Consider the following 25,179-nt stretch of genomic DNA (forward strand, 5'->3'; position numbering starts at 1 on the left):
GGTTTCAGTTTTTAAAAGAATGAAAAAACTTCAGCGTTCACTGTAGACAGTAAAGAGTTCAGAGTTTACTGTTTTGGCTCACGCTGGGTCAGTGTGCTACTGCTGGTCACCATTTACAAGTTTCTTTCTGTAATGGGAAACAGTTATGAAATCTTGCATTTTGAAGGATAAAATGCGAATCTGTACATCAGGAAGAATCAAACTTGAAGAAGCCTGGAAAGAAAAGAAAAAAGAAAAAAAAAGCAAAAAGAAATCTAAGCATCTAATAGTTTGAGAAGGCCAGGTATGTTCAGGCTACCTTGTCAGATATTAGGATGAGACTACGGTGGCTTGGCAGCTTCCCCCTTCTTATTAGCCAGCTGGACTACAGCAGCAGTCCATCCAAGGAAGTAATTCTTACACCAGATATCTAGCTTCTCTGCCAGCTCACATTTAGTTTTGAAAACAATTAACTGCAAGGAACTTGATTGCATCCAGCCAGTAATTTCCTTTGGACTCAGAGATAATAACAGAAACAGAACCAGAAATAGTCCTCTGATGCTATACACAATGTATTTTAATGCAATTCTTCTAGCCTTCATCTATACGAATATTAGGCAAATTAGTTTAAAACTTTTTTTTCTTTTTTTTCTTAAAAATCACAAAGCTACTCGGACCCCCAGAAGTGATCCTTGGTCTGATTATAGTGTATGTGTTTTTACTGGAAGTTGCACAGATTCTTGTTATGGCTGCAGCATTTATATTGTAATAAAGGCTGTGTCAGTGTTTCTATTATGACCTTGCTCCAACAAATTACTCCAGGCTGAAACTTGATGTACAGGAGCAAAATTCACTCTTTGCAATGCACAGGAAATAGGCTGTGTTTCTCTGTGTGGCAGTAGCACACTCTCCACTCTTTTTTCTTTCTCGTTGTGTTGAGTATTTTTCTTGTAAATCTCAGTTTAGGTGCAATTAATTTTACAATTGGCAATAATGTAAAGAAGAACAAGTACAGAAACAGTTCTTCCTATGTGAGTCCTAGAAAAAAAACAGTAAACATAAATGCTTAGCTGCACCAAGAGGCCAAAATAAAGGCATTCATAAAAGAATGTTAGGGGTGGAGGGGAGAAAAATCAGAGAGGAAGCTTCCCAATGAAGATAAAAATTCTTGATCTATGCTGCTTTCTTCCTCAGGTTGGACCTGCCAGCAAGATGACTTTTCAATCTAAAAGTCTATGTGGTCCACCTAGCTTTTACTTCCCCATCATCAGCTTGATAGTGGGTTCATATGAGCACATAGCTATTTACAATGCGCTTCTATTACTATGGCTGGTGTCTAGTACAAAAAGAGGTTATTTTCTTTCAAACTATCTCTTCCCCACAAGGAGAACAAATGCATGCTTCCCACCCTCTTCATGAAATTTTTCTCCCGAGGGAGAAATGCTTCTTGCTTTTGCTCCTCCTCCAAAATCCGAGAGAACTCTGTCCCTTCCAGCTATTCCTGCCCGACAAAAAGGCAAAGGGAAGGTGCTTGGGAGAATAGAACCTTTCTCAACAGGCAGTGCTCATCACTAGAGTTCTGGAATAAATCTAGTGCTGCTCTTCAGGTTTGATAAGGTACCTTGAGTGACTGGCCCTTTATGCCAGTTCTTTTGTCAGTGAAGAGACTACATCCTCCAGGGGATGATTCAGAACATTGGTGGAACCTTAAGGCAAATAACCTGACACCTTTGATTTTCCTTTTGCTTAGAATTTGTACATTTTATATGTTATCAGAAAGGAAGGGTAATTGAAAAAATGGCTGATAATTCTACTTTTAATGCAAAAAACATATCGACAATTATTTCCCCAGTTAAGAGTGTTTCCTTCTGCTTTTTAAGAATTTTTTTTTAAACATTTTAAAAGCAAATTGTATTTCTGATGTAAAATTGTGGAAATAATTAAAGGTTGCTGTCTATTCTTCCTTCCCACTCTGTCAATGTATCTGCAGGACATAGGGTAGTAGAAAACTGATGAGGCCAGCAGGAGATTTGAAGCTAATGTGATGTTATGCTCCTAATATCCTCTTCCTAATCATGTACTTAGGAAAATGAGTTAAGCACAAGAAAATACATGCACAAAGGTATATATGTTTTACTTATATTTGATTAAGACCAGTTTCCTTAGTTGTTTATTTACACAGTGTTAATAAAACCCCTTTCCAATAAAAAAATGTATTCATTTATCACTTAAGGAGAACAAACAGCGGGAGTTTAATACACAATCAGATAACAGAGAAGTTTACAAAGCCATTCTGCAATTAGAGATGCTTAGATTTGAATGTGCCTTCTTCCCCCTCCTCCCTGCACCTCTGGTAGATACTTGCAGCTTGTTGCTCTGGTAGGTACTTGCAGCTTGTTGCAATTTAATGTTGTGGCTGTGATGGTTTGCTCCAGTAAGAAAAAGCTTCACAGATGAGTTATGTTAGCTATAATGTCTAGCCATCACTTTTAGTTACATTTCCATAAAGTAAAGCAACTGTTAAAATATTTGCTTCATCTGTAGACTGAGGGGTACTCCCATCTCTAAATAATTTACATTATTTACAACAGCATTTTCCTCTGCAGTGAAGAGGTTGAATTCTGGTTTGAAATGGAAATAACAATTAGAAAAAACAATAGTACATTAGGCCACTTACATGCATTCCTACTCCTTTGAGGATCTGGCTTGTCAGCGAAGTGTAATGTTCTTGAATATAGTGACTGCTTAAAAAGAAAAGCCAAAAAGAACCCACTACTCACCACATAATCAAAGATCTGAAAATGGAAAATTTAATTGAATGGAACTTTGAACAAATTCACACGATCTCCATGCTGCCCACGGGAAATAATACCCACTGTAACAATTTTTCTTTCATAGCTTCTTATTTGTGTTCTCCTTTCATTTCTTCGTATGTACAACATCAGGCAAACTACCATCTCTGGGAATGTAGGATGTAAAATGTAAGTGGGACTGTCAGCAAAACCTGCTATGTTCCCGCTATTTTATTTCCTAGCTGACAGAACAGTTTGCACGGTTTTATTTAGTTACAATTCAAATAAACCATTACAGAATAGTTTTCCAGAACTCATTGAGTAGCCAAAAGTAAATAAGGAAAATTAATAAAAACAGACATAAAAAAATTAGGATCTTTAAATGTGATTCGCAATTATCAGTGAAGCTGTACTCATAGCTAACACTCTTCTCCTCCTTCCTCTTTGTTAGAGGCTTTCCATGCAATAATTCTTCTGATGATATAATAGCTCTTAGATATGAAAACATTCTCTTTACTCAATGAAGGCTGACTAGGTTCAAATGTAGAAAGGGGAAAAAGGGGAAAAAAGCAAAAGCCTTATGCTTTTGGAACAGAATTCCATGCGTATATGAAAATATGATTAAAGAAAGAGAGAAAAAAAGACCTGCTACATCTTCATATTAATCTTCACATTATAGATGAACAGTGTTTCCTGCCAAGTCACAGTACCATTTTGTTATTGGTTGATATAATACTTAGCATTGTTTTGGGATGTGTGATCACGTGATTCCTATTTTCTACATGGCAACCAATGCAGAAACAATCTGTCAAGGACTGTCATTGAGGATCAATGCTAAATGTTACTCAGCAGGATGCAGACTGTATCTCGGTGGGTGTCCTCCTACTATGCTTTGATTATGTTTGCTGTAAAGAAAAGCCTAGTTGTGCTTACAGCATTCATATTTCACCCCCTCTGTGGAAGACATATTACAGCCTCTTGATTTGTCCCTGTTTCAACGAGATGTGTTGTTTAAAAACATATACACAGCATTTTCAAAGATTCCTTCAGTATAATCTGATTATAAAGGGGTTATGTGACAGTTTGTCTCTGCTGCTTATTGTGTGGCTTAAATCTCTGAGGGCAAGCTGACTGGACATCCATACAATTTAGACTCTGATGGCAGCTGTGGTTCAAAAATGTTGTTTTGAGCCAGATCTAAGGTCATCTGAGGAGGCACTTTGGCATACACCAAGGTAACAGAAGGATTTTATACTACTTATTGCTTCTTATAACTTCGTTAGATGACAATACTATGGGCTGGGTATGTGGGTGGAAGATTTAATTAAACAGAGTGGTAGTTTATTAACTTAGAGCGAGAAGGGAAGGGAAAAGAGGGAGAATTTTTTTATTCTTTACTGTGTGAGTGGAGAGTAGTAAGCCTACAGGTAAATCTTCATCTCTGAGCATTGATAAATAGATAGGGTTATATATTGTGAAAGAGAAAACAGATATTATACTGGACAGCAAGCTGACATATTGCTTTTATAAAAGGATATTTCAAGCAAAAATATGTATTTCAGAGAGCGCGTCCGTGTTTTCTGCATGACAAAAACACTCACCCATGACTTCCAATTGCCTCTTAATGTTTGCTGTCTTCAATACAGTTTTATAACAGTGGTGCTCTAACAAACTTCCAGGCATGAACGAATACATACTAGAAGACCTTACCATGTGGATGGAGCTGACAAGTACTCTCTAGATGATGATCTGGTAAATCTAGAAGTTCTAGACGAGGTACTGTACTGTTTGAGTAGCAGTTTCTGACAATTGTGCCTCACATTTTGCCTGTTTCTGCTTTTTTGGCTTCTTTTAACAGAATGAGAAGAGTTCTTTCTTGCAAAATTTTGTCTCACCATGGCAAAGGAATTGTCACGTGACTGATCTGCTATCATCACTTCATTAATATTCTATATAGTGACATAGAAGCAGTAGCAGTGAATCCTATTATGTGGAAGAATTTAATTACAAGTGGTGCTAGTTTAAATTATTTTGTGATTTTCCTGAAATGTGAAGTTTAGTCATGAAGATCTAGATTTAAGTGATTTTTCCTAAAATTGATGAATTTTTATAGAGTAATATGGTATCTACAGCTTCTGGATAAAACGTGATAAACCAACATCAGTTGCATATTTCACTATATCACCTATATGCAGACTATCTGTAAATTTTTGCTTTGATGATCCTTAAATTGCATGACAGCAAAAAAAAGACATAATACTAAATTGTGCTAGTGTCCTGTTTAAAACAGTCTCTTACTACCACTTAGAATTTAATCTTTGAAAAATTATTATCCTTGTTTCATGGTCAAATAAAAAATTAAATGGAAATGTACTATGAAGTGCAGCAATAATGTGCATGGCCATTTTCTCTTCAGAAGGTTTGCTTCTCAGGCTGGTATATTAAAATATGTACTAATCTGGAAGTAGGAGTTGCCATTTAACTTAGTTTTATGGCATTAACAAGAATTCTGAAAACATTTGTTTGGTTTTGTGGTGTTGGCATTTGAAAAATAATTAGTAAAACTTATAATAAGTATTTCTTAATCAGTGTTCTCAGTATATTTACAAAAATCTTCCTAACTGGGAAAATACTGTTTAACTATCAAACTTTTTGTAATCTTCTCAGGATACAATTATCCATCAGCTGCAGAAACGCTATGCTGACTTACAAATTTATACTTATGTTGGAGACATTTTAATAGCCTTAAACCCCTTCCAGAATCTCAGCATTTATTCTCCCCAGGTAAGAGAGATTCCAAGCTGTGGACAGTACTCACTTTAAATTTTATATTAACACCACTGGGTAGAATACTTAAGTAATGTTGGACTAGGAGCACAGACTAAACAGCAGTCTTTTCTTCTTCCAGAAAAGTGTGGCTACAAATCTTTTTTTTTTTTTTTTTTTTTTTTAAATTTGGTCTCATTTGATTTCATTCCTTTCTGCTTGGTGGCACAAATTCCACAGGAGGGATGAAGATTACCCCAGCCACAGCTGTGCCTCATCTGGCATTTAGGGCTTTCTTCTGGGAAACAGAAGATGGTTATATGAACCTCCTCATGCTGAGGCTGTTGCTTCCTAAAGAATTGCTCTGACTGTTGGGTTATTACATGTCCTGTGCCATCAACTGCTGCTCAAAAGAAAAAAGTGTATCAAATGCTGTAAAGATAGAGGCAGCTTAATTCCCTACAAATATGAAGAGGGGTGGAGCCATAAATCTTAGTCTCCATGGGTGCCTAAATCAGGATTGCAGGTAGAGGGACCAGATTTCAGATTTGCTGTTATCTTTGAAGTTTCTTTTATATAGGTTGAATGCTTGTGTTTGAAATTCTGTTCCATGTGATACAGTTCTCTTCACTGTCTTGTGCGGGAAACATCGGAGTGCATTTTAGATGTTGCAGTTTGTATTCTGGAAGTTGGGCAGTGCCAAGAATTACCACTCTTCTTCCAGGTGATTCAGTGGAAATTCTGTGGTAAAACAGCCAGAAGATAGTCACTATCCTCTTTTCAGTTTTTAATTATGTAGCTAAGTTGCGTATTTTGACTATTGTGTGTTCTTTTTTAAATTTAGTTCTCCAAGCTTTACCATGGTGTGAAGCGTTCATCAAATCCTCCCCACATATTTGCCTCTGCGGATGCTGCCTACCAAAGTATGGTTACATTCAGCAAAGATCAGGCAAGAATCTGTTCATTTTGGTTTAGATTTCACATTAATCGTACTGCCACTATGCTACACGGCTATGGCTAATGTTCTGTTATGTTGTACTTTGGGAAATTTTTTTTTTAAACCTTTTATTCCTATGTCAGGAAAACCGAAGTAGAAATCCAGTCAGGTTTGGGAATTCCAAAGAGGACACAATGGCATAAAAGAAACTAAAAGAAACTAAATAAGATGATAGGGTTACCTGACCAATATAGTTTCCTGGACACCCATGAAGTCCTGGCAGTTGACACCAGCTGCAGAGTGTTGCTGCACACTCTGATTCTAGCCTGTCTTGCACTAGGTATTGTAATAATTTGCACCTGTGTAAAATAGGAGGGTCTCAATGCCATAGCAGATTAACAGAGTTTGAACCACTTTTCGGTTGCATAAAGACGCTATCAAGCAATGGATAATCAGTTCCTTTAACTACAAGTCACAAAAAATAGGAACCATTAACTAATTTTTTTAGTAAAATATATTAAGGATAGGTCTAATATATAATAAGGACACAAATCGAATTATATAGCAGTGATTTTAATGAGAATGAAATACCGTGCTGTAGAAGCTAGATTTCTTTTTATTACATTCTTAAGATTGTAACTTTGTACTCTTTCTAATTTGATGTGCTGTAGTACATGAATATTGAGGGCTAATAATAATTTTTATTTATAGAATCCTCCTGATTTTACCCTGCACATCACACAATAATTCATAGAAAATGCTTTTTTAAAATCACAAAAGCAGAATAAAATAATAAAAAACCTGCAATCACAAAATACCAAGCAAAGAGGACAAATAAAAGGGACATTGAAGATGAAGAAAAACGGAGTTCTACTGAGTATGTGAAAGTACACTGGCCTGAGATGGCTAGTACTTCTTTAATGGCTTATATGCTCTTTGATGGAGTCATTAAAGAAAACAAGTACTCATGTAGAATAAGTTATGTAAGAACTTGTTATCTGGTGAAAAAAATTAGTTTTGACATCAGCCCGTAACTTTGTACATCTTTAATCTTATATGTTTTATACCCGCTTAAGAAGTAATTTGCATTTAGATCTAAACCAGTTTCCTATTTTCTGTTTGCAAAGGATTACAGGAGCATGTTTATCTCCATTACCTGGCTAATGTTATGTTGGTTCTTCAGGTAAAGGTGCATTAGATAAACACTCTAACCAGATCAAAAATGTATTGATTCTGTTTGTTTTATCCGTTGAGCTTTACCTTGTATTTTCCTGTGAAGCCTGAAAATTGACTCCAGGTATAACATTTCTCCTGAAGCTAAAGTCAAGTTCTGGCCAGTTCTACAAGAGTTTTATGAGTTCTACAAGAACTCATGGGCTTTAACTGCATAAACTGTTGTACATGACTTCTCTAGTCACACAAAGATAATTAATTTAGGTATCGTAACCCTGTAAATCCATCATTGGGTTATCTGTTTCCAAGAAGAACAAAAATACCCGACAAGAAGCAAATAAATGAGCTTCAAATGTCATGCTTTATTTAGAGTCAATCCTAGCACCTGCTGCCAGACACCACAAGACACCATCAGAGAACTGCTACATCTTTCAAACCTTTTTACAAAGCTCAGTTCTCTATGAAGTGTCATTGCATCAAGTATTTTAGGACCTTGTATCTTCTCCCAGCCAAGAATCTTTTATGTTCACAGTGTAGTGCAAATAATTTTCAGGTGTTTGCATCAAAACACACGAATCTATGCAACTGCTCAGTGTTAACATTTTAATTATATGTCAGTTGATACTGTACCATAAGTAGGCTAATATTTGTACTGGTGATCTGTAGAACACATGAAAAAATGGGAAAATAATAAATGCTGTTAGAATTCTTACTTACTATGTCCTGAAGTGTTCACGCTTCAGTGTTCAGGTGTGAACTGGCCTTCAGGGTGTACTGGCCTTCTACTTCCTTCTCGTCCATGAAGCGTAACAGCAGAGAGGAGGATACCAAGTGATTTAGACCGTTCTAACTAATCCCCGAGTCTGGAAGCCATTTGGAGAGCCTATAAAATACCACGTGTTAAGGACTGCTGACTCAGGAAGAAGATGGCTATGTTCTCCCAGAATCATCCAATGAACAGATGCATATTTTTCTGAAATGTTTAGATGCTAGTTTGCTGTTCTAGCTTGAATATCAGCGTCACCTACAGAATTGCTCTCTACACACAGCAATTATTTAAGATTAGTTTTAAAGCCAGGAGCAGACTTTTGGTCAGTGTATTAAATACAGCTGTACCCTGTGTTTCATGTTGATTCATATGAAGTCAGTGCAGTGAGCTCAGATGCACTGTTGAATTATGTTGTATCAGCTGAGCTGTGGCAATTTTCTGAGTTTTAAGCATTTGAAACAAGCCACACATGTGCATAGCGTGTGTTAGCCTGTAGACGTGGTCACTTGTTTATGTGTCTTAGCCCTTAGAAATTCAATCACTGCTTCACACATATGCATATTGCTATCAATCATTGTGAGACACATTTTAGTATCTAGGAAATCAAGTATTACACTGAGTCTTTGCTGATCTTTCCTTTCAGAAGGGAGTTGAGTGGGGAGTTGGGAGTTGAGAAGGGAGTTGAATACCTTAAAGTATTTTGTAGTCTTGGTACTAAACATTAAATAACAGATAGGAGCAGTAATAACTGAAATCGACCATGTGGTGAGCTGTGCACTTAACTGTTTTGGTTTGTGTGTTCAGTGCATTATCATCAGCGGGGAAAGTGGTGCTGGAAAGACAGAAAGTGCCCATCTGATCGTCCAACATTTGACCTTCTTGGGAAAGGTATTTCTTAGCCAATCATGTAAAACTATGAACAAATCCGCCCAACCCCACCTCCAATTTCCACTTTATTTAATCTTTAATACTTAAAGCTGTTCATGTGAATTGTCCCACTTGAGTTAGGGTCGGAGTAATCGAATTAAGATACACCCACACCAAGCCATTCAATATTTTTTTAAAGAGAAGATGCCAGATCCCAAGTGTTCAGTGCCTGAAGTTATCTACAGTGTTTATCACATATACCATTGTTCATTATATAATAAAGAATGACAGATCTTGCTATGGCTCTAATCTTAGCAGCTCTTAAACATGTAAATGTTATGAGTAATGCTCTTAGTGCAAAATGATGGGAAAATCAAGTGTGTAAGGTTAACCTTAAGTAGGTGTGTTTAGTTTTTGATGGTTTTGGTACTCTAACTAATTATATGACACCTCAGAGGCAGAACAATTGCAGAGAAAGAAGAATCTGTTTTTTCCTGCTTGTGGGAGAGTTCCTCAATTTGTTGGCCCTGTTGTATAAGTAGAAAGGTTAACATATACAAGCATAAGAAAGGGATGCTGTGCTTCTGAAGCAAGAATTGGATTGTGGGTAAGCAATAGATTCTTTTAATGATTCTTCTGATCTGTATCTGTTCTGTCAAGGCCAATAACCGTGCTTTGCGTGAGAAAATTCTTCAGGTGAATCCTCTGGTTGAAGCATTTGGGAATGCCTGCACTGCCATCAATGACAACTCAAGTCGCTTTGGAAAATATCTGGAAATGATGTTTACGCCCACGGGAGCTGTAATGGGGGCAAAGATTTCTGAATATCTACTTGAAAAATCAAGGGTCATAAAACAGGCTGTGTAGGTATATTAATTGTCTGTCCTTTCACATTTATATAATGTTTGGATTCTCTTTAATTCTCCAAAATTCTTTATTTCAAATGCTTTTGTATCTTCTACTAAAGCAGTGATCCTTTGTACAGTGCTATGATGACAAGAATAGTCAGTTAGGTTCTTTTGGAGTGGAAGCCAGAACTGCTCCATGCTTTGGAGAAATATGGTGGTTGGCTGGGTTTTCTGTGTTTCACACATTAAAACATTCACACATTTACACATTAAAACGAGTGGGAGATTTGCTACCTACTTCAGTGAGCTCATGATAAGAACAACTACTTTTACATTGTACAAGATGCCACAAGAATAAACACGTGTGCTTTAAAAGGATACTTTTTTTTTTCCAGGGGAGAGAAAAATTTCCATATATTTTATTATATTTATGCTGGCCTTTATCATCAGAAGAAACTTTCTGAATATAGACTTCCTGATAAAAAGCCTCCTAGGTAACTCACTTGTTTTACCTGTTCGTTGTAATTAGCTATTGATCAGCCCTTGCGTTCAGTATGATGCCTTAAAATTTCTCTTAATCCTTCTCCATCCCTTAAGGATCTTTTTTAATCCTCCCAGGCAAAGAAGAGGATGGACAATAAGGTATTACATTATTTGTATTTGTTTGAGAACTTGACCTATTAAAAGAGGAGGAGGAAGAATCAAGGTTATTATTATGCAGATATTCTGTCATACTTTCAAATCAGGACAATCACCTTATGATTTGTTACTGTAATGCTTTAGTAAGAACCCAGAATATACTTTGGAGTTGTGTTTTTTAATTGGTATTTGTACTTTGGGTGCATCTGATCTGTATTGGGTGAGGGGATGTGTGTGAAATGTTGGTAACACTATGATAGATATTAACAAAGAGTAAGCAAAAGTTAGTGCAACAGAAACAAAAACTTCTCATGAATTAGAAGTATATAATGGGAAGATATTGAAATAAATGTTCTTTCCAGTTACTGAGATACTTGCATTGAAGTCACTGGACGTTGTACTGGCATATCTGCTAGTATGGTGCTTTCTTTCTCCCACTCTATCTAGATATATTGATAATGAAACTGGAAGAGTAATGCATGATATTGTTACTAAAGATTCCTATGGAAGACAATTTGAAGCGATTCAGCATTGCTTTAGAATTATAGGATTCACTGACGAGGTAAGAGATCCAGTTGCTAAACCATTATTGACCTTCTTTATAAAAATCACTTCCAGTGCTGCCTATGCACAGGCTGCCATTTGGTTTTGTGAATACACACCTGTGCCACAGAATCTCTCTTATGACAGAAGTGAGCTGTGAAAGCATAACCACACACTCAGAAGCCAAGACCAGCCTGAGGTCTCAGCTGGTACTCAGGCAAGTCCATTCACAATTCTGTATCATGCTGTTTTCTGTGTCAATAGGAGCTTACTTGAATTTGTAGAACTTGGTCTCAGAGCGAGCTACAGGCTTTAATAGCCATTCCAATGCCCACCTTTTTCTTTCATAGCCTAAGTATGATCTATATATCTAATTGGATTCCTTAAAAGTGCTTCTTGTCATCTTTTACAGGAAGTGTACTCAGTGTACAGAATTCTGACTGGAATCTTAAATACCGGAAATATTGAGTTTGCTGCCATTTCTTCACAACACCAAACAGATAAAAGTGAGATTCCCAACCCAGAAGCCTTAGATAATGGTAAATACATTTTAGCATTGTCAGTTCTGTAAATGCAATTTGACTGTATTCGTGAGAATCTCTAACTTGTGGTAACAGTTGGGCAATGCTGGTGATTTCCGCTGCATAATCATAGTCGTGTATCTTTTTTCCACTGTCTTTTAGCTGCTGCACTACTAAGTATTGGGTCAGAAGAACTTCAAGAGGCTCTAACCTCCCATTGTGTTGTAACACGAGGGGAGACTATTATCCGAACAAACACAGTGGACAAAGCAGCTGACGTGCGAGATGCCATGTCTAAAGCACTTTATGGCCGGCTCTTCAGCTGGATCGTAAATCGTATTAATACGCTGCTTCAGCCAGATAAAAATATATGGCAAGTTACACATCACTGAATCATGTGTATTTACTGTGCATATGTCTTTGATGGGTTCATCCATTTGTATATTTTTGATTTTGCAGAAAGGGTGCTGTGTTTATTTTGGCTAAAGCTTCAAAATGGCTCTCATGCTGTGATACTGAATTCTGTTTCCAGGACATTAACCCCAACATTTTCGAAGAGTTGAGTGGAATTTAGCTATTGAAGTCAATGGAAATTGAGTAGTTAAAGTGCTGTACAATTCTTTAAAAAGATGTTTCCTATGTAGTGAACATTAAAAGCATACCAAAGGCTGGTAAATAATTGGAGTACACTAAAAAACTTTATTATGTATTCACAGTCCTTACAGTCCTTCTGCTTTTGTAAGCTAGTAATAAATACAGATCTTGGATTATTATTGTGCTGCTACTTGAGATGTAAGTGATGATTTTTTGTTTTTCGTAACTACAGAAACATTCACATTGTGCATCCTTATGATTTCATTGCCAGGTACTGATCAGTCTGCTTTGGTCTTTTCAAGCGGCTGTAGAGATTTTTAGAAACTAGAGAACCCCTTAGGTGATGTGAAAATGCCTCTGATCTGAGATCTCTACTTGGCACTTCACTATATCATATAGGTATATCCTCATCCAGACTTGCAGTTCTAGTGGTGACTGTGGTGTAAGTATACTTGAGCTAGCACATGGGCTCTTAACAGTCCAGCTTGTAGCAGCAGCAGACTTGGTAATTACCCTTCTGAGTGAGTATAGCAAAAACATACTGTTAAAGCTTGACATCTTTTGTCTACCTGGAGGAGCAGAGAATGGATTTTATTTGGGATCTGCCTATTGAAACCACGTGTTTTAATATGGCTGCTAAGTGTCTGTTACTATGTACCTATGATTCTCCTGCCTTCTTCATGGAAATTTGCAAGAAGCAAGTGGAAAACAAAAGCGTTAACAATGCTGAACAAATGCACAAGTTGTCTTAGGTTCAAACACACTTTTTCTCCTCTCTTTTTGCAGCAGATTGAATCAATTGTGCAATCTTAATTACCATGTTTATTTTTATTTTAACTTGGTGTTGCCATGATGAATTTTGTTTGTATTTTCACATGCAGCAATGCTGAAAATGGGATGAATGTTGGGATACTAGACATATTTGGATTTGAGAACTTCGCAAGAAATTCCTTTGAACAGCTGTGCATAAATATTGCTAATGAACAGATCCAGTTTTATTTCAATCAACATATCTTTGCACTTGAGCAGGTAAGTTCAACTCTGATGAGGTCTAGTTGAATCAGCCGTCCTGAACCATAGATCATGTTCAGGAGTAAATGGGAATGTGATTTAAATGCAAGATAATGACCTCTTTCAGTTGAAGTTTTGTAAATAATGTTGTTGGGGCCTATAGAGTACTGCTGTGCATCATAAATGTCCTAATGATGACGTTGCTTTTACTGGTTCAATATTAAAACTGTGCTGGTGACTTTGTAGGTGGAATATCAGAGTGAGGGAATTGATGCTACTACAGTGGAGTATGAGGACAACCGTCCACTTCTAGATATGTTCCTCCAGAAACCCATGGGTCTCCTGTCTCTACTAGATGAAGAAAGTCGATTTCCTCAGGCAACAGACCTAACTTTAGTTGGTATGTGCAAACAAAAATTCTGGGAAATAACAAATATCTTTTGAGAGGGTGGAATGACATCTTTACTGAAGTTTTACTAGCCTAGTTGTTCTGCTGATGCTGTGCCATTTCATTTGACATTTTAAGTATATTTTTCATTATGCTTCATCGTTTTTCTCTGCTTACATGTTTTCTGTTCCTTTTATATTGCAAAAGTTATCTTATATATCAGGTGTCAAGGGCTTATTGTCTTTCTAGTGTTACAAGGAAATAACCTGTGTCTTGTCCCTGTATGTGAGGTACATCAAGCAGCATTTATCCCCATTTACTGAAGGGAAGGCTGAGACATAGTAGAATCTTGTGTCTAGGACCACCCTGTGAGCAGCATTAGTGTCAAGAGTAAAATTTAGATCTCCCAGGCTCCTAGGCCCATGTTTATCCAATTAGAAAGTACTGCTTCATTCCAGATTATCTCATCATCATAAATAGAAAGTGTGTGTTATTTTTGCTGTGCCATCTGGCTGAATATTTCCCTTCCTTCATGCATATTTTACATATATTTTAGCAAATCTTGGTGCCAACTTTAAAACGTGCAGTGCATGCCATGTTTAAAACTGTTGTCTTGCTTTTATTTACTAGAGCTACATTTTTTCCTGCAATATGAAACAGAGAGTTCCAGTTCCTTCAATGGAATGTGCAGCAGAGACTCAAACTATGAGAGAAAAATAACAGCTGCCTGTTAAATTGCACGATATATGTACAAGATTTTTCACTTCTGCTAGGCTGAGTTGAAACTTGAATTTAGGTCACAGGTAGAATGAATGCTATGGTTTCATTCCAGTCCTCATTTGTGTACTAAAGCTGTGTGCTTCCCTGTGCGTCCTATAAATCAGTTAATACTGAATATTGAATTTACACTTTCACAGAAGTACTTTCCTTGGTCCAGTGCTGATCAGTCTTACTGCTGATCTGTACACACTATAGCAGGATCCCTCAAGGAGACAGCAAAGTGGGATATTTTGCCCTCCCCAGATGTGCCAGACAATCGTTAATTCCACCACCCTCCTTCCCACCTCCCCAAAATTCCAAACTTAGTTCTTTTTGCTTCAAATACAAGCTTGATTAAATGTTAATAGAAAGAAAAACCTAACACAAAATATTAATGGATTCTAACATTAGAAAAAACATTTTGATAATATTTTCTGACCTACACAACATGACAGAGAATTTTATCAATTGATTCTGGCCTCAGGTCTCTAGTTGCTTGTGCAGATAAAGAAATATAATAGCAAGTTTTACAGTATCAGCACTAATTTCATTATAAAATATTGAAGAGCATACAAAATATCACAGGGCATAAAAGACATTTTTCTTAGAAAGTGGTGTTTCTTTTTCTGTCAGCTCTTTAGAGGTAGTCATGGGAAACAGAAAGTCTCTTTAGAAGAGGTTTTAGATAGAAGCCTCTTTTTCTGTAGAAGTCCAAAGGTAAATGAGAGGTGGTCCCAGCCTGAGGACATTAACATATACTTAAAACATGATGCACAAAGCTAAATGAGTGGGGAAAGGAAGATAGGGAAAATACAAATAATAGGCATTTAAGCAAGCAAGATATATGCACAGCTTTGAATGTACATAGTGGAAATAAACCCACCCCAAAACCTATATATACATACAAGCAAATTCATAGCAAAATATGAGAAGTCGTCACACCTTCTTGTTGGCCCCTCTTTTGATAGTTTTCCATGCACAAAACTATCCACAAACAGTGGGATTTGAAAGACCCTTACTGGGCTAGTTTAGATTGAGCTGTTCCATTCAGAAGTGGCAGCTTGGAACAAAGCACAGAGAAGCTGGCACACAGCTATTTCTGAGCAATCTGATAATATATGTGTTTATGGTAGTTCTGGCTTCTTGAGCAGCAAAGTGTCCCTAATTAGGATGAAGATTTTACTTAGCACTCTAAGTCACTTATATCACTTATATATGTCTCTTATCAATGTCTAGATAAATTTGAAGATAACTTACGATGCAAATACTTTTGGAGACCAAAAGGAGTAGAACTGTCATTTGGTATTCAGCACTATGCTGGAAGGGTAAGGTCATGTGATTTTTATTTAGTTCAAATAATAGTGGAATGGTCATTATTTTTTTTATCCAAAGTTTCTGCTTTATGAATTTTTTTCTCATTTTGAGAGACAAAATGATAACGTTTACGGAAACCTAGAATCTACAATAAAATTTTCATGTGTTGTAGTCCATTTTAGAGCCTATCCTTAGGGCTCTTTCACAAATTGTGTAGACAGTAACCACCTTTTATTCTGAAAGAAATCTGGCACCAGAAACACCATTACTGCAATGATTTCAAAGGAGCAACTCTGTGGAGCCAGAACAGGCTACGCAATTGTGAACTTCGTGTGAATGCTACAAGTAGTTCTCTGTGTGTGCATATATAAGTATACAGATAAAATGCAGTGTAAAGCAGCGTCTGTAACAGAATTTAAAATCTTATAGAGAGCGTTGGAAAGACTGGAGCTAGCTAGCACAGATGTTTTCTTGTACTCTGTAGCACCTAACTTCTTTTGTTTTCAGCAGTTCACGTATTATTTTATATGGGGAATAACGGTCCGGTTGTTTCACATACCATGAGATTTGCTTGTGATTTCAGGTCCAAATCTTTGTTTATAAACAAAATCAAAATGAAATAGCCATGCTTTATATAGTTATCAATGAAGTCTTCTCTCTGGTTCATTTATAAGACTCCAAAATTTTAAGTTATGTTCTAGTAAACTTTGTCCAGCTTTCTGGCTTGTTAAGAATAACCATAAAATTTCACACAGGTTCAGTAAATTCTTTGTACCCAAATAGCCAAGTCATAAAAACACTACTGGCCAGTTCGCTATTGCAGGAGAACGTTCAGTTTCTGTGTAAACTAATGGACTGCAGTGGAATTAGGCTATAGAGGAATATTGCTAGTGATAATGAAAGAAGTCTAAAAAATTACTGCAATTTAAAAAAGAATAAAAAAAAGTTAAGCAAAATTAACTGATTCTTATAGGAATACAAATAGCCAGGCATTAATTTCTAATAAAAACAATTAAAATAATTTAAATAGATGAATGTTTTGTTTTCCTGCTGTCATTTTCAAAGCAGTGGGAAGCCTATTTTAATGTACCTAGATGTGCAACTTTCACATGTAAACTGTCAACTTAAGCTTTAATGAGGTATCTCTTATATTGGATCATGTGTACCACAGTTTGACATGACAAAGCATAATACAACATGATTTATGCCATTTAACCCAATTTGATGTGCAGTGACATGCTATGAATATAGGTGCTGTTTATAACCAGTTCACATTCTGAAGACACTGCTGTAGCTGTACACTTTTAAGTCCTTTGCAGGTAATTCATTGGCTTGTCAGAGCCAAACTACCTGGTCATCTTGACTGTTCACATTTTAAAGATCATAGTAGTTTTTGAGAACCCTTTTTGGCAACTTTTCTGATTCTATTTCCCATGCTAGGTATTATATGATGCCAGTGCATTCCTTGAGAAGAAAATCCTGCTGACGTAGTGGTGGTGTTGCGAACTTCAGAGAACAAACTTCTTCAGCAGCTGTTCTCTAGCCCATTAACAAAAACAGGTATTTTCTCCACTGCTTTGCTAACATTGCAACCTCTTCAGCTACCTCCTACTCTAAAACTCTAATTGTTTCTGGACAATTTTTAAAATTCTTTTTCAGCTCTGCTGTTTAAAGTTTCCTAGATATCTAAAATGTTATGATCATTTTTTTTTTTTTAAATATGTGGACATGAATTCTTCTAAAAAACCCAGGCAGCAAGATTCATCTCTCACTCAAAGGGAGATTATCGGACATGTAGGGCAAGAACTCATTCTCAGAGCAGGATGAAAATATGGGAGTTTCTTAGTTCTTAGTCCTTTACCAAGATCAGTTCTCAGTTGATAGATTCTTGTGTACTGTGTCTTATAGTTCATAAATCATGTAATGTAGATCGAGTTGTTTTGGCGGTAAATTCCATCTATTTAGATTATAAAAAACATACTAATCTGCTAGAATTAATTAATTCAGTTGATTTAAAGCTTGTTGACCCTGACTTACATGAAAGTGCACAGATCTATAGCTAAATAAAACAGCAAGATGAAGTTTGATTACTCCATGGATAGATGTCAGAATACGAGTAACCTATCCAATGATAGTTCTGCAGAATACATGCAAACAAGCCAACAAATGTACACATCTCTCAATACTGTCTACATTTTTGAAGTATCTTTTTCACAATGGCTAAGAAAAAGATGTGATACTAAGGAATAATCTAAATGCAATGGATTGTATTAGACTGCAAAATTCTTGTGATCTGACGTGACATATGCAAATTAGGTTGTTGTATTTTTAGGTAGAAATAAGTGTACATGCATTAGGTAGTGCTGTGTAGGCTTATTGTACATGGGCTGTAGATGCAATTCTGTGCCTGTGCAGCAGCTCTGTCTGGGATTTCTGGACCCTCAATAGCCCAGTCATAGCCTCTGGTGATGCCTTTAACATCTCTTGAGATTTCTGTGTAGAAAAAGAACATCTGGAGAAAAACATATATTGGAGCCTTCTTTGCACATGTAAAACTGATAGCAAAATATCTGTTTATATTCAGCATAAGATAGATTGCTGTTACAATGTCTCTGTTCTTCTCCTGTAATTAGAAGGCTCTGGATTACCCCTTCAAATTATGCTTTTAGAGGTCCCTGGGAGGTGAGGATCCAATGAGGAATCTGCTTCTCCTTTCAGCTATGACAAGCTTAGATGGAGGGGGATATAGTTTAAGATGGAGTAGGATTGGTTTGTGCCAAAGTGGGGAACAAAGAATCTTTGTGTCTACTTCTGACATTTGAGTCCATGTTAAACTGGTAGAAGAGATTCTTTTACTCATGCTGGATGGATCAAGCAGAGCAAAAAAGAAAGCTCACATCTGGCCAAATGTGCCTCCACACGCTTCTTTACTAGCCATTTTATACCTTGGAGCTATTGTCAGAATGAAACAGATTAGGTGCTTTGTCCCAGTTATGAGTCGCAATTATTGTAAATATTATACTTTTGATTTTCTTGCTATTTTTAAATCAGAATGCTGATGCTTTCATGCAAACTTATCTTCCTTTGGCTTTTTAGAGATATTTTCAGTGGCAGCAGTGCTGAACGTGGGTATTTTGCCCAAGATGCATAAAAGGTTCAGTAAGAAGATATTTCTCATTGCAGTAATATATAGTTACCATGTTGGTGTATTTCCTTACATTCCTTCCTTCTTTCCTACTTACATGAATTGCATGCTTTCTGCCTCCCGTTATAGAACATTTACCTTTCCATGAAGAACGCACAGCAAGTTGAGTGTTGTCTCTACTTCTGTCAAGTTGGTACAGGACATCCTGTTAAAAAAATTATTGTGCATGTGCTCCTGTGCATGGTGTTATAAGAATAGCTTAAAACGCTTATGTCGTTTTTATTTTTTAAAAGTCTTTGTGATTTTGGTCTATTTTTTCCAGCTGTCTAATATAATTGGCACTCACATCCTGTGTTAGGGCCTGTGTGTTCTAAAATCAGATTGTTGCCAGGTTTAGTTTTGGCAGCTTGCAAGATAAATGAAAAGTTTGGCTGAGAACAGAAGGTATCACTGGCAATGCTGCTTCATCTCTGCTCAGTGAAGAAAGATAATGCTATTCTCTTAACTTTCTACAAAGAGGCTTTTGTAAACAAAAGAATAGTGACTACGTAAATGTCCCATCATTCTCTGTCCTTGCCTCTTAGCCCTCCTCCCTCCACTCAACATGTGCTTCATTCCTAAAGCAAACCAGAAAAAATATAGATTAAGATTCATAATCTTGATACAATGTTCTCCAGCTTTTTGTAGATTACTGACTAATGTGGAAGTTAATAATTTACATGGAAGCCATATTGCATCTTTCCAGGTAACCCTGACTTGAAATGAGCCTTCTGCCAGTATCTCTGGTGTTTTGTTTGAAGATGAGTGACAGCACATTCTCACATCTGCTTGCAACTAGCTCTGGAATTTGCAGCGTAGGTGGTTTTTGCCAAGCACAATCTCCAACACGTGTAATAGTCACTAGGTGGTGCTATCCCAGAAGCAAGAGGGAATTTGAGACTGGTAAAATGGGTCTGATAGTTGCTGAAAATGTAGTTCTTAAATACCAGTAAGAACAGAAAGATGCCTTTCCCACCCTGAGAATATCCTCTGTTTGAAGTATATTTATATAACTGCCATGTCTTCCACTGTCAAAAACTGAGCAGCAGCAAGAAAATAAATATTAAAAAGACTAAATTCTTTTACTAATTTAAGATCATGTTAATCCCTGAAATTTATCAAATATACTTATCCCCTCTTAACAAATGCTTCTATTTTGCAGTAGCAGGCTGTGTAGTTTAAAAGGCTAGAAATTAACAGCAGGACATTAAATATACATTTGTAATAGTAATTTATGGTTAAGAGAGTGCGATACCAGAACTTAAACATTCTGGCACTAATTTTGTAGTGTGTACAGCATGTTTTGTCATCTTTCAGTGGAAACTTAGGCAGGTTCGACACGTTTTGGAATCTGTTTGCACTTTCTAGGGACCTTTAACCTCAAAACTGAATGAACATATTCTGATTTAACCTACCAGTTCTCCCAATTGCTTCCATATTTGTCACTTTTTTCTACAATCACAGCTTCTTATGCTGAGAATTCTGTATATTCTGAAATTAAAATAGAATTTACCCCAAATACAAGAGAGAAGTAGACACAAAAAAAAGTTGCCACTACTCCAGCTGAATATGCATGCTGCCATTCAGATGTAGTGCATTCCTGAAGTTTTAGTTTATCACTGTTGCAGCTAAAGCATCAGAGAGAAAAGGAATCATGTGGTCTAGAAAATAGGGTCCCCTTGTAAGAGAAGAGGGCTTTAACTGGAAAAATTAAGGAGAGCCTTTGTACCTTCCCTAGTGGTATCAGTGAGGAGTCAGACCATTTGACTCACTGTCCTGATATTCAAGAATTTTTGCAGCATGACCTTTAAGTGGTGGTACCATTGGACTGCTTGGGCAAAGCACCGCTGGGGCATTTTGAGACTGCAGCTCCCTCTTCCACTTTTCCTCTCTCTTACCTTATGTTCCCCAGCTGACCACATCATGCTGGCAGGATAGGGAGGTGTGCCAGAGCGGTTTCATCTTCTCAGAAAAGCTGCAGCACAACATGATTATCTACTCCTGGAACACAATCTCTGCAGACTTTTTCCCCTTTTATGACTCACAGAGCTTTAGAGTTTTTGTCAGGGTTGCTCTGCTCTGCCTTAGGTCCTTGCTGGAGAGGGGGGGGGAGTTGCCACCTGGAGGGAGGGAAGGGGAAATCCTCCAGCCTTCCTACGACCAGAGTAGAGGTGCTGGGAAACATCCCTATCCCAGCTCTGAGGATCTGCAGGGGCTGGGCTTGGCTGCGTAGAATAAATACAGAGCTGAGTACCATTACTGCTACAGCAATGTCATGTCTAATAATTTTGGTAGCATTGGGTATTGCTCACACATTCAGAGTGATATAGTATCAATATATCATCCATTGCTAATAAACACTTCACGTTCATGGAGCCTAGATATTTGAGCATAATCTGTCAAAGAGAACTGGGATGAAAGTTTTCACAACCTTTACTGAAGAGTTAGGATAGTGATGCTTTAACAAGGGATGTTTTTTGTCCAAAATTTGAGGAAAATAGATTTTTTTCAAAACCAAATTAATTATAATTAGCCTGCCTGAAGGTCATTTCTCCTCCTCAGTATTGATTTTCAGGCTGTTCTTTGTACCTTTGACTCTCCAGCCCTGCTTACAGCCCTCAGACAAAGAGTAATTATAAACAATGTATGTCTCATATAAAAAAAACCAAAACAAACAACTAACGGACCATGTGCTGAGAGAGAATGTGGAAAAAAATGTTTCAGGCTTTCTTTATGCACATTAAAGAACACAAGAACTAGGGCCTTTTGAAAAATCACTTTAAAGAACTGCTTTTCACCACTCCTTGGTGACAAGAATACTATCTCAATATTGATTTGTCTGTAACTTTGATAGCAGCTGATTCCTCATGAAGGGTCAGAAACTGAGAGAAACAAATGGATTTTCTTGCATTTCAGTCCCTTGAACAGATACTACTGGGCATAGAGTGAAATCTTGGCTAGTTGAAATTGTAGCTGCTTTGCCATTGTTTTCAGTGGAACCATGATTTGACCTGTCATGTTTGTCACTGTGTACTCCTATTGAGTACAAGCCTTTACTCTAGCAATAAATAGTGGCAGGTCTCTTGGCTTGGTGTGTGTCTTACTTAGGGACTGAAATATAGCATGTTTCCATTTGGGCTTAGCGGATTTTTTTCTCTTAATTCTACACATCACAATAGAGCAGAAGACTGAAATACATCTTAATTTTACTAAATTCATCCTACAATAAAATCCTTCTATAATGGTACTTTTGTGTTAGTATTTTCACCTCCAAGAGATAACTGCAGACACTCTAAGTCAAATAATTAGAAACAAAGCCATTGTAATTATAATCTCTCTACTTAAAGATGAATCAGAATTTATGTTTTGTAAGAATTTGGGTCAAGTTAATGGAAGCTATATATTTTCACTCAGGACACAGAGGTTTTCCTACTTCTAACTGGTCCATATGTTAAAAGCATATAAAAGTTAATTGTTTTTGCTTTGCTGCCAGTGTGTTGTGTGCAAAGAGAGGCTTTAAACCACAGCTGTGCAACGTAACAATTGTGAACTTTACTGGGTTGCAGATGTGGGACATCAGCAAACTAAATTAAATGTAACTTAACTGATTTTGAGAGGTAGAGTGTTGGATTACTTTTTATTTAGTTTTTCCGTTGAGCATTTTACAGTTCAGTGTTTCTTTTTCTTCATATCCTAAGGTTTTGTGTCATAGGACAAATGCAGTACACAGATACTCACAAGACTTGCTAGCAGTAGGATCCAAAACATTCCCTAAAATAGCCCTAAAAATTGAACTTATCTAGAAACAGAACCATCTATCAGATCAAAGTTAAGGTCTCAGTCCTGCTAAAGCTTTATATAAGACATAACAATTATTTACTGTTGAGAATAACTCCCTATAAATAAAGAGTGTCAGTGAATCTCTGGAATTGCACATGGAAGTAAGCACAACAGCTGAGAAGGGTCAAGTTAGATTTATTGTGTTTATGTTTGATAAAGGGTGTTGCCCAAGCAGAAGTCCACTGTTTTTAATATGAGACTTCACAGATTACGTTGTACTGAAAATGGGCAAAGGGCATAAATTTTTTTTGTCTCGAAGTGCTTGCAAATTGAACCTTAAAAAAAAAGTACAAGTGGGCAAGTTTAAGAACAGATCTTGATGAGCTTACTGATTTGAATCATAATAGGCCATTCTCTGTAGAACAAATATTGAGAATAATTTTTCTTTACCTTTCTCTCAGAAGAGAGGAGATATCTTTTAAATTTTCATATTTCTAGTCTAACTTCTCAATTCTATAATGAACATTATGTCACAGTAGTGAACAATAATTAATCTTAACACTTCAATGTATACTAATTAAAATAAAAATGTGTTGATATTGAGGAAGCAAAAGATGTATCACACAGAAGATATTACTGCTTTTAATATTCACTAGTAGACTGTGAGATCTCACTGTGCAGCATGTACAGAATTTAAATAGAGAAATTTTCAGAGAACATTATACAGTAGTTGTTTTAATGAGTAGTTTACTAGGCAGTTTCTACAGGCACTATGTGCTGTAAGGTCAAATTGTGTCAAAGATGCTCGTTACGTCATTGGAAGCATTCAGTAGCTCTCAAGATCAAATCCTAGAAGAGCAATTATTTTTAAATTTGCTAGTGAGTTTGTAGAGCAGATAAATTTGTTGAATATTCAGATAACCTTGCTGGTTTGAATATCCATAATGTTTTTTGGTGTGTCCTTTATAAAGAACATGCTTATATTTCCCAGCTCTTCTCTTGTCAAAACCTGGTTTTGACACTGTTTTTATCCTGTCTAGCTTACGGTCTTAACCACTGAGAAAACTGACAGTCATAGTGAGGTCAGAGAAAATGTTCCTCCATTTTATTCCATGTGCTTTCAGTGACATCTTTACATCTGAATTTTTACCACTGAATTCATTTGGAATCTTTACTGGCTTTAGTAGGATTTTGATCAGACTGTGTATGTGTGGAGCAGCTTCAGCAGCAGGTCCTAAGTGATGGAGTATATACCATAAAATGTTTTATACATTGTATAGAGAGGGAACATACTCTGGAAATACAAACAGTGGGCTGGAAATCACAGTTCTTGACTTCTCCTGGGTTTCCTGTTTATTCACTGTTCTTGTAGAAAATTATTTTGGCCTCAGGCTAAACTGAGTACTGTGAAGCTTAATTAGTGTTTGAGGACAGTCCTGAGATTGTCAGAGATGAGATGCTGAAGTGTGAGCTACTAGGATGCTTGCTGTTGGTTCATGTTGGTGAGGGAGCATAGATAAAATACTGAGATAACGACCATGTTCTTCATAATCAAACTTTTACTTTTCTAGATAAAGCATATATGATTTTGGGGAAAAAAAAATCTTACATAACATGCAAGAGAAAGGATGTTAATTACACAAAAAATGAGGGAGACCAGAGCTGAATCAGCATGTGTGGTAACCATATTTTCAACCCGTATATGTTTTTAGAAGTATTCTTCCACATAACTCTGGAAGAAGAAATAAACTTCTTGTCTGTCCTGAATAGAGGTAATTAGAATAAGGGGGTTTTGGCTAATGCTGAAAATTAATGGAGAATTCCTCAACAATTAAGTCTTCACAGAAAATACACCTCTCTAGTTTTCTTCTAATCTCAGTTACAGATGTGGTACAGGAACCAGGGCAATCTGCTGGGGCAACAGAAAACCTCGTGTTGATGGTGAGGTACTTTGCCGATGACACAGACTGCAGCATTCTATACTGTCTGCTGTTCCCCAGAGATTTCAAGGTTTGTTGTCCTGAGTTGGTTATATCCAAAGCATCAAAACGTACACTACCAAAGATGTGGATGAAAGTTGCTAAGGTCCATATCTGAAAGAAGTGGCCCATGTCTTCTGACAATGTATAAATCATAAAAAGCTGAGCCACTTTGTTCTGTAATGCAGCAACTGGGAGACTGACCAGACCAGGCTGTGGCCAGTCTGTCAGTCAGTCTCCAGCCCATTAGTCAGGTCTCCAGCTAGTCAGGCTACAGACCTGACTAAAGAAGGTGCTGGGATCAAGCAGTAGAATCATAGAATAGAATCATAGAAT

General features: G+C 36.8%; 1 protein-coding gene across 1 annotated transcript in view; it reads left to right on the forward strand.

The window, feature by feature from the left end:
• The window catches only part of LOC104073732 (myosin-IIIb-like), a gene marked incomplete at both ends in the record, with an annotated part of 65,408 nt that extends 46,170 nt beyond the window's left edge, over window positions 1-19,238 (forward strand). The window contains 16 exon segments of the mRNA XM_009573613.1: window positions 4,451-4,547; window positions 5,439-5,555; window positions 6,382-6,486; window positions 9,221-9,304; window positions 9,944-10,146; window positions 10,527-10,625; window positions 11,218-11,332; window positions 11,726-11,852; window positions 11,997-12,207; window positions 13,310-13,457; window positions 13,686-13,839; window positions 15,823-15,911; window positions 17,341-17,374; window positions 17,377-17,460; window positions 18,878-18,890; window positions 19,196-19,238. Of these exon segments, the coding sequence (XP_009571908.1) occupies window positions 4,451-4,547; window positions 5,439-5,555; window positions 6,382-6,486; window positions 9,221-9,304; window positions 9,944-10,146; window positions 10,527-10,625; window positions 11,218-11,332; window positions 11,726-11,852; window positions 11,997-12,207; window positions 13,310-13,457; window positions 13,686-13,839; window positions 15,823-15,911; window positions 17,341-17,374; window positions 17,377-17,460; window positions 18,878-18,890; window positions 19,196-19,238 (1,723 nt within the window).
• Window positions 19,239-25,179: the final 5,941 nt, after the last annotated feature.

The sequence above is a fragment of the Fulmarus glacialis genome, unplaced genomic scaffold, assembly GCF_000690835.1.
Source record: "Fulmarus glacialis isolate BGI_N327 unplaced genomic scaffold, ASM69083v1 scaffold39312, whole genome shotgun sequence".
Taxonomy (NCBI): domain Eukaryota; kingdom Metazoa; phylum Chordata; class Aves; order Procellariiformes; family Procellariidae; genus Fulmarus; species Fulmarus glacialis.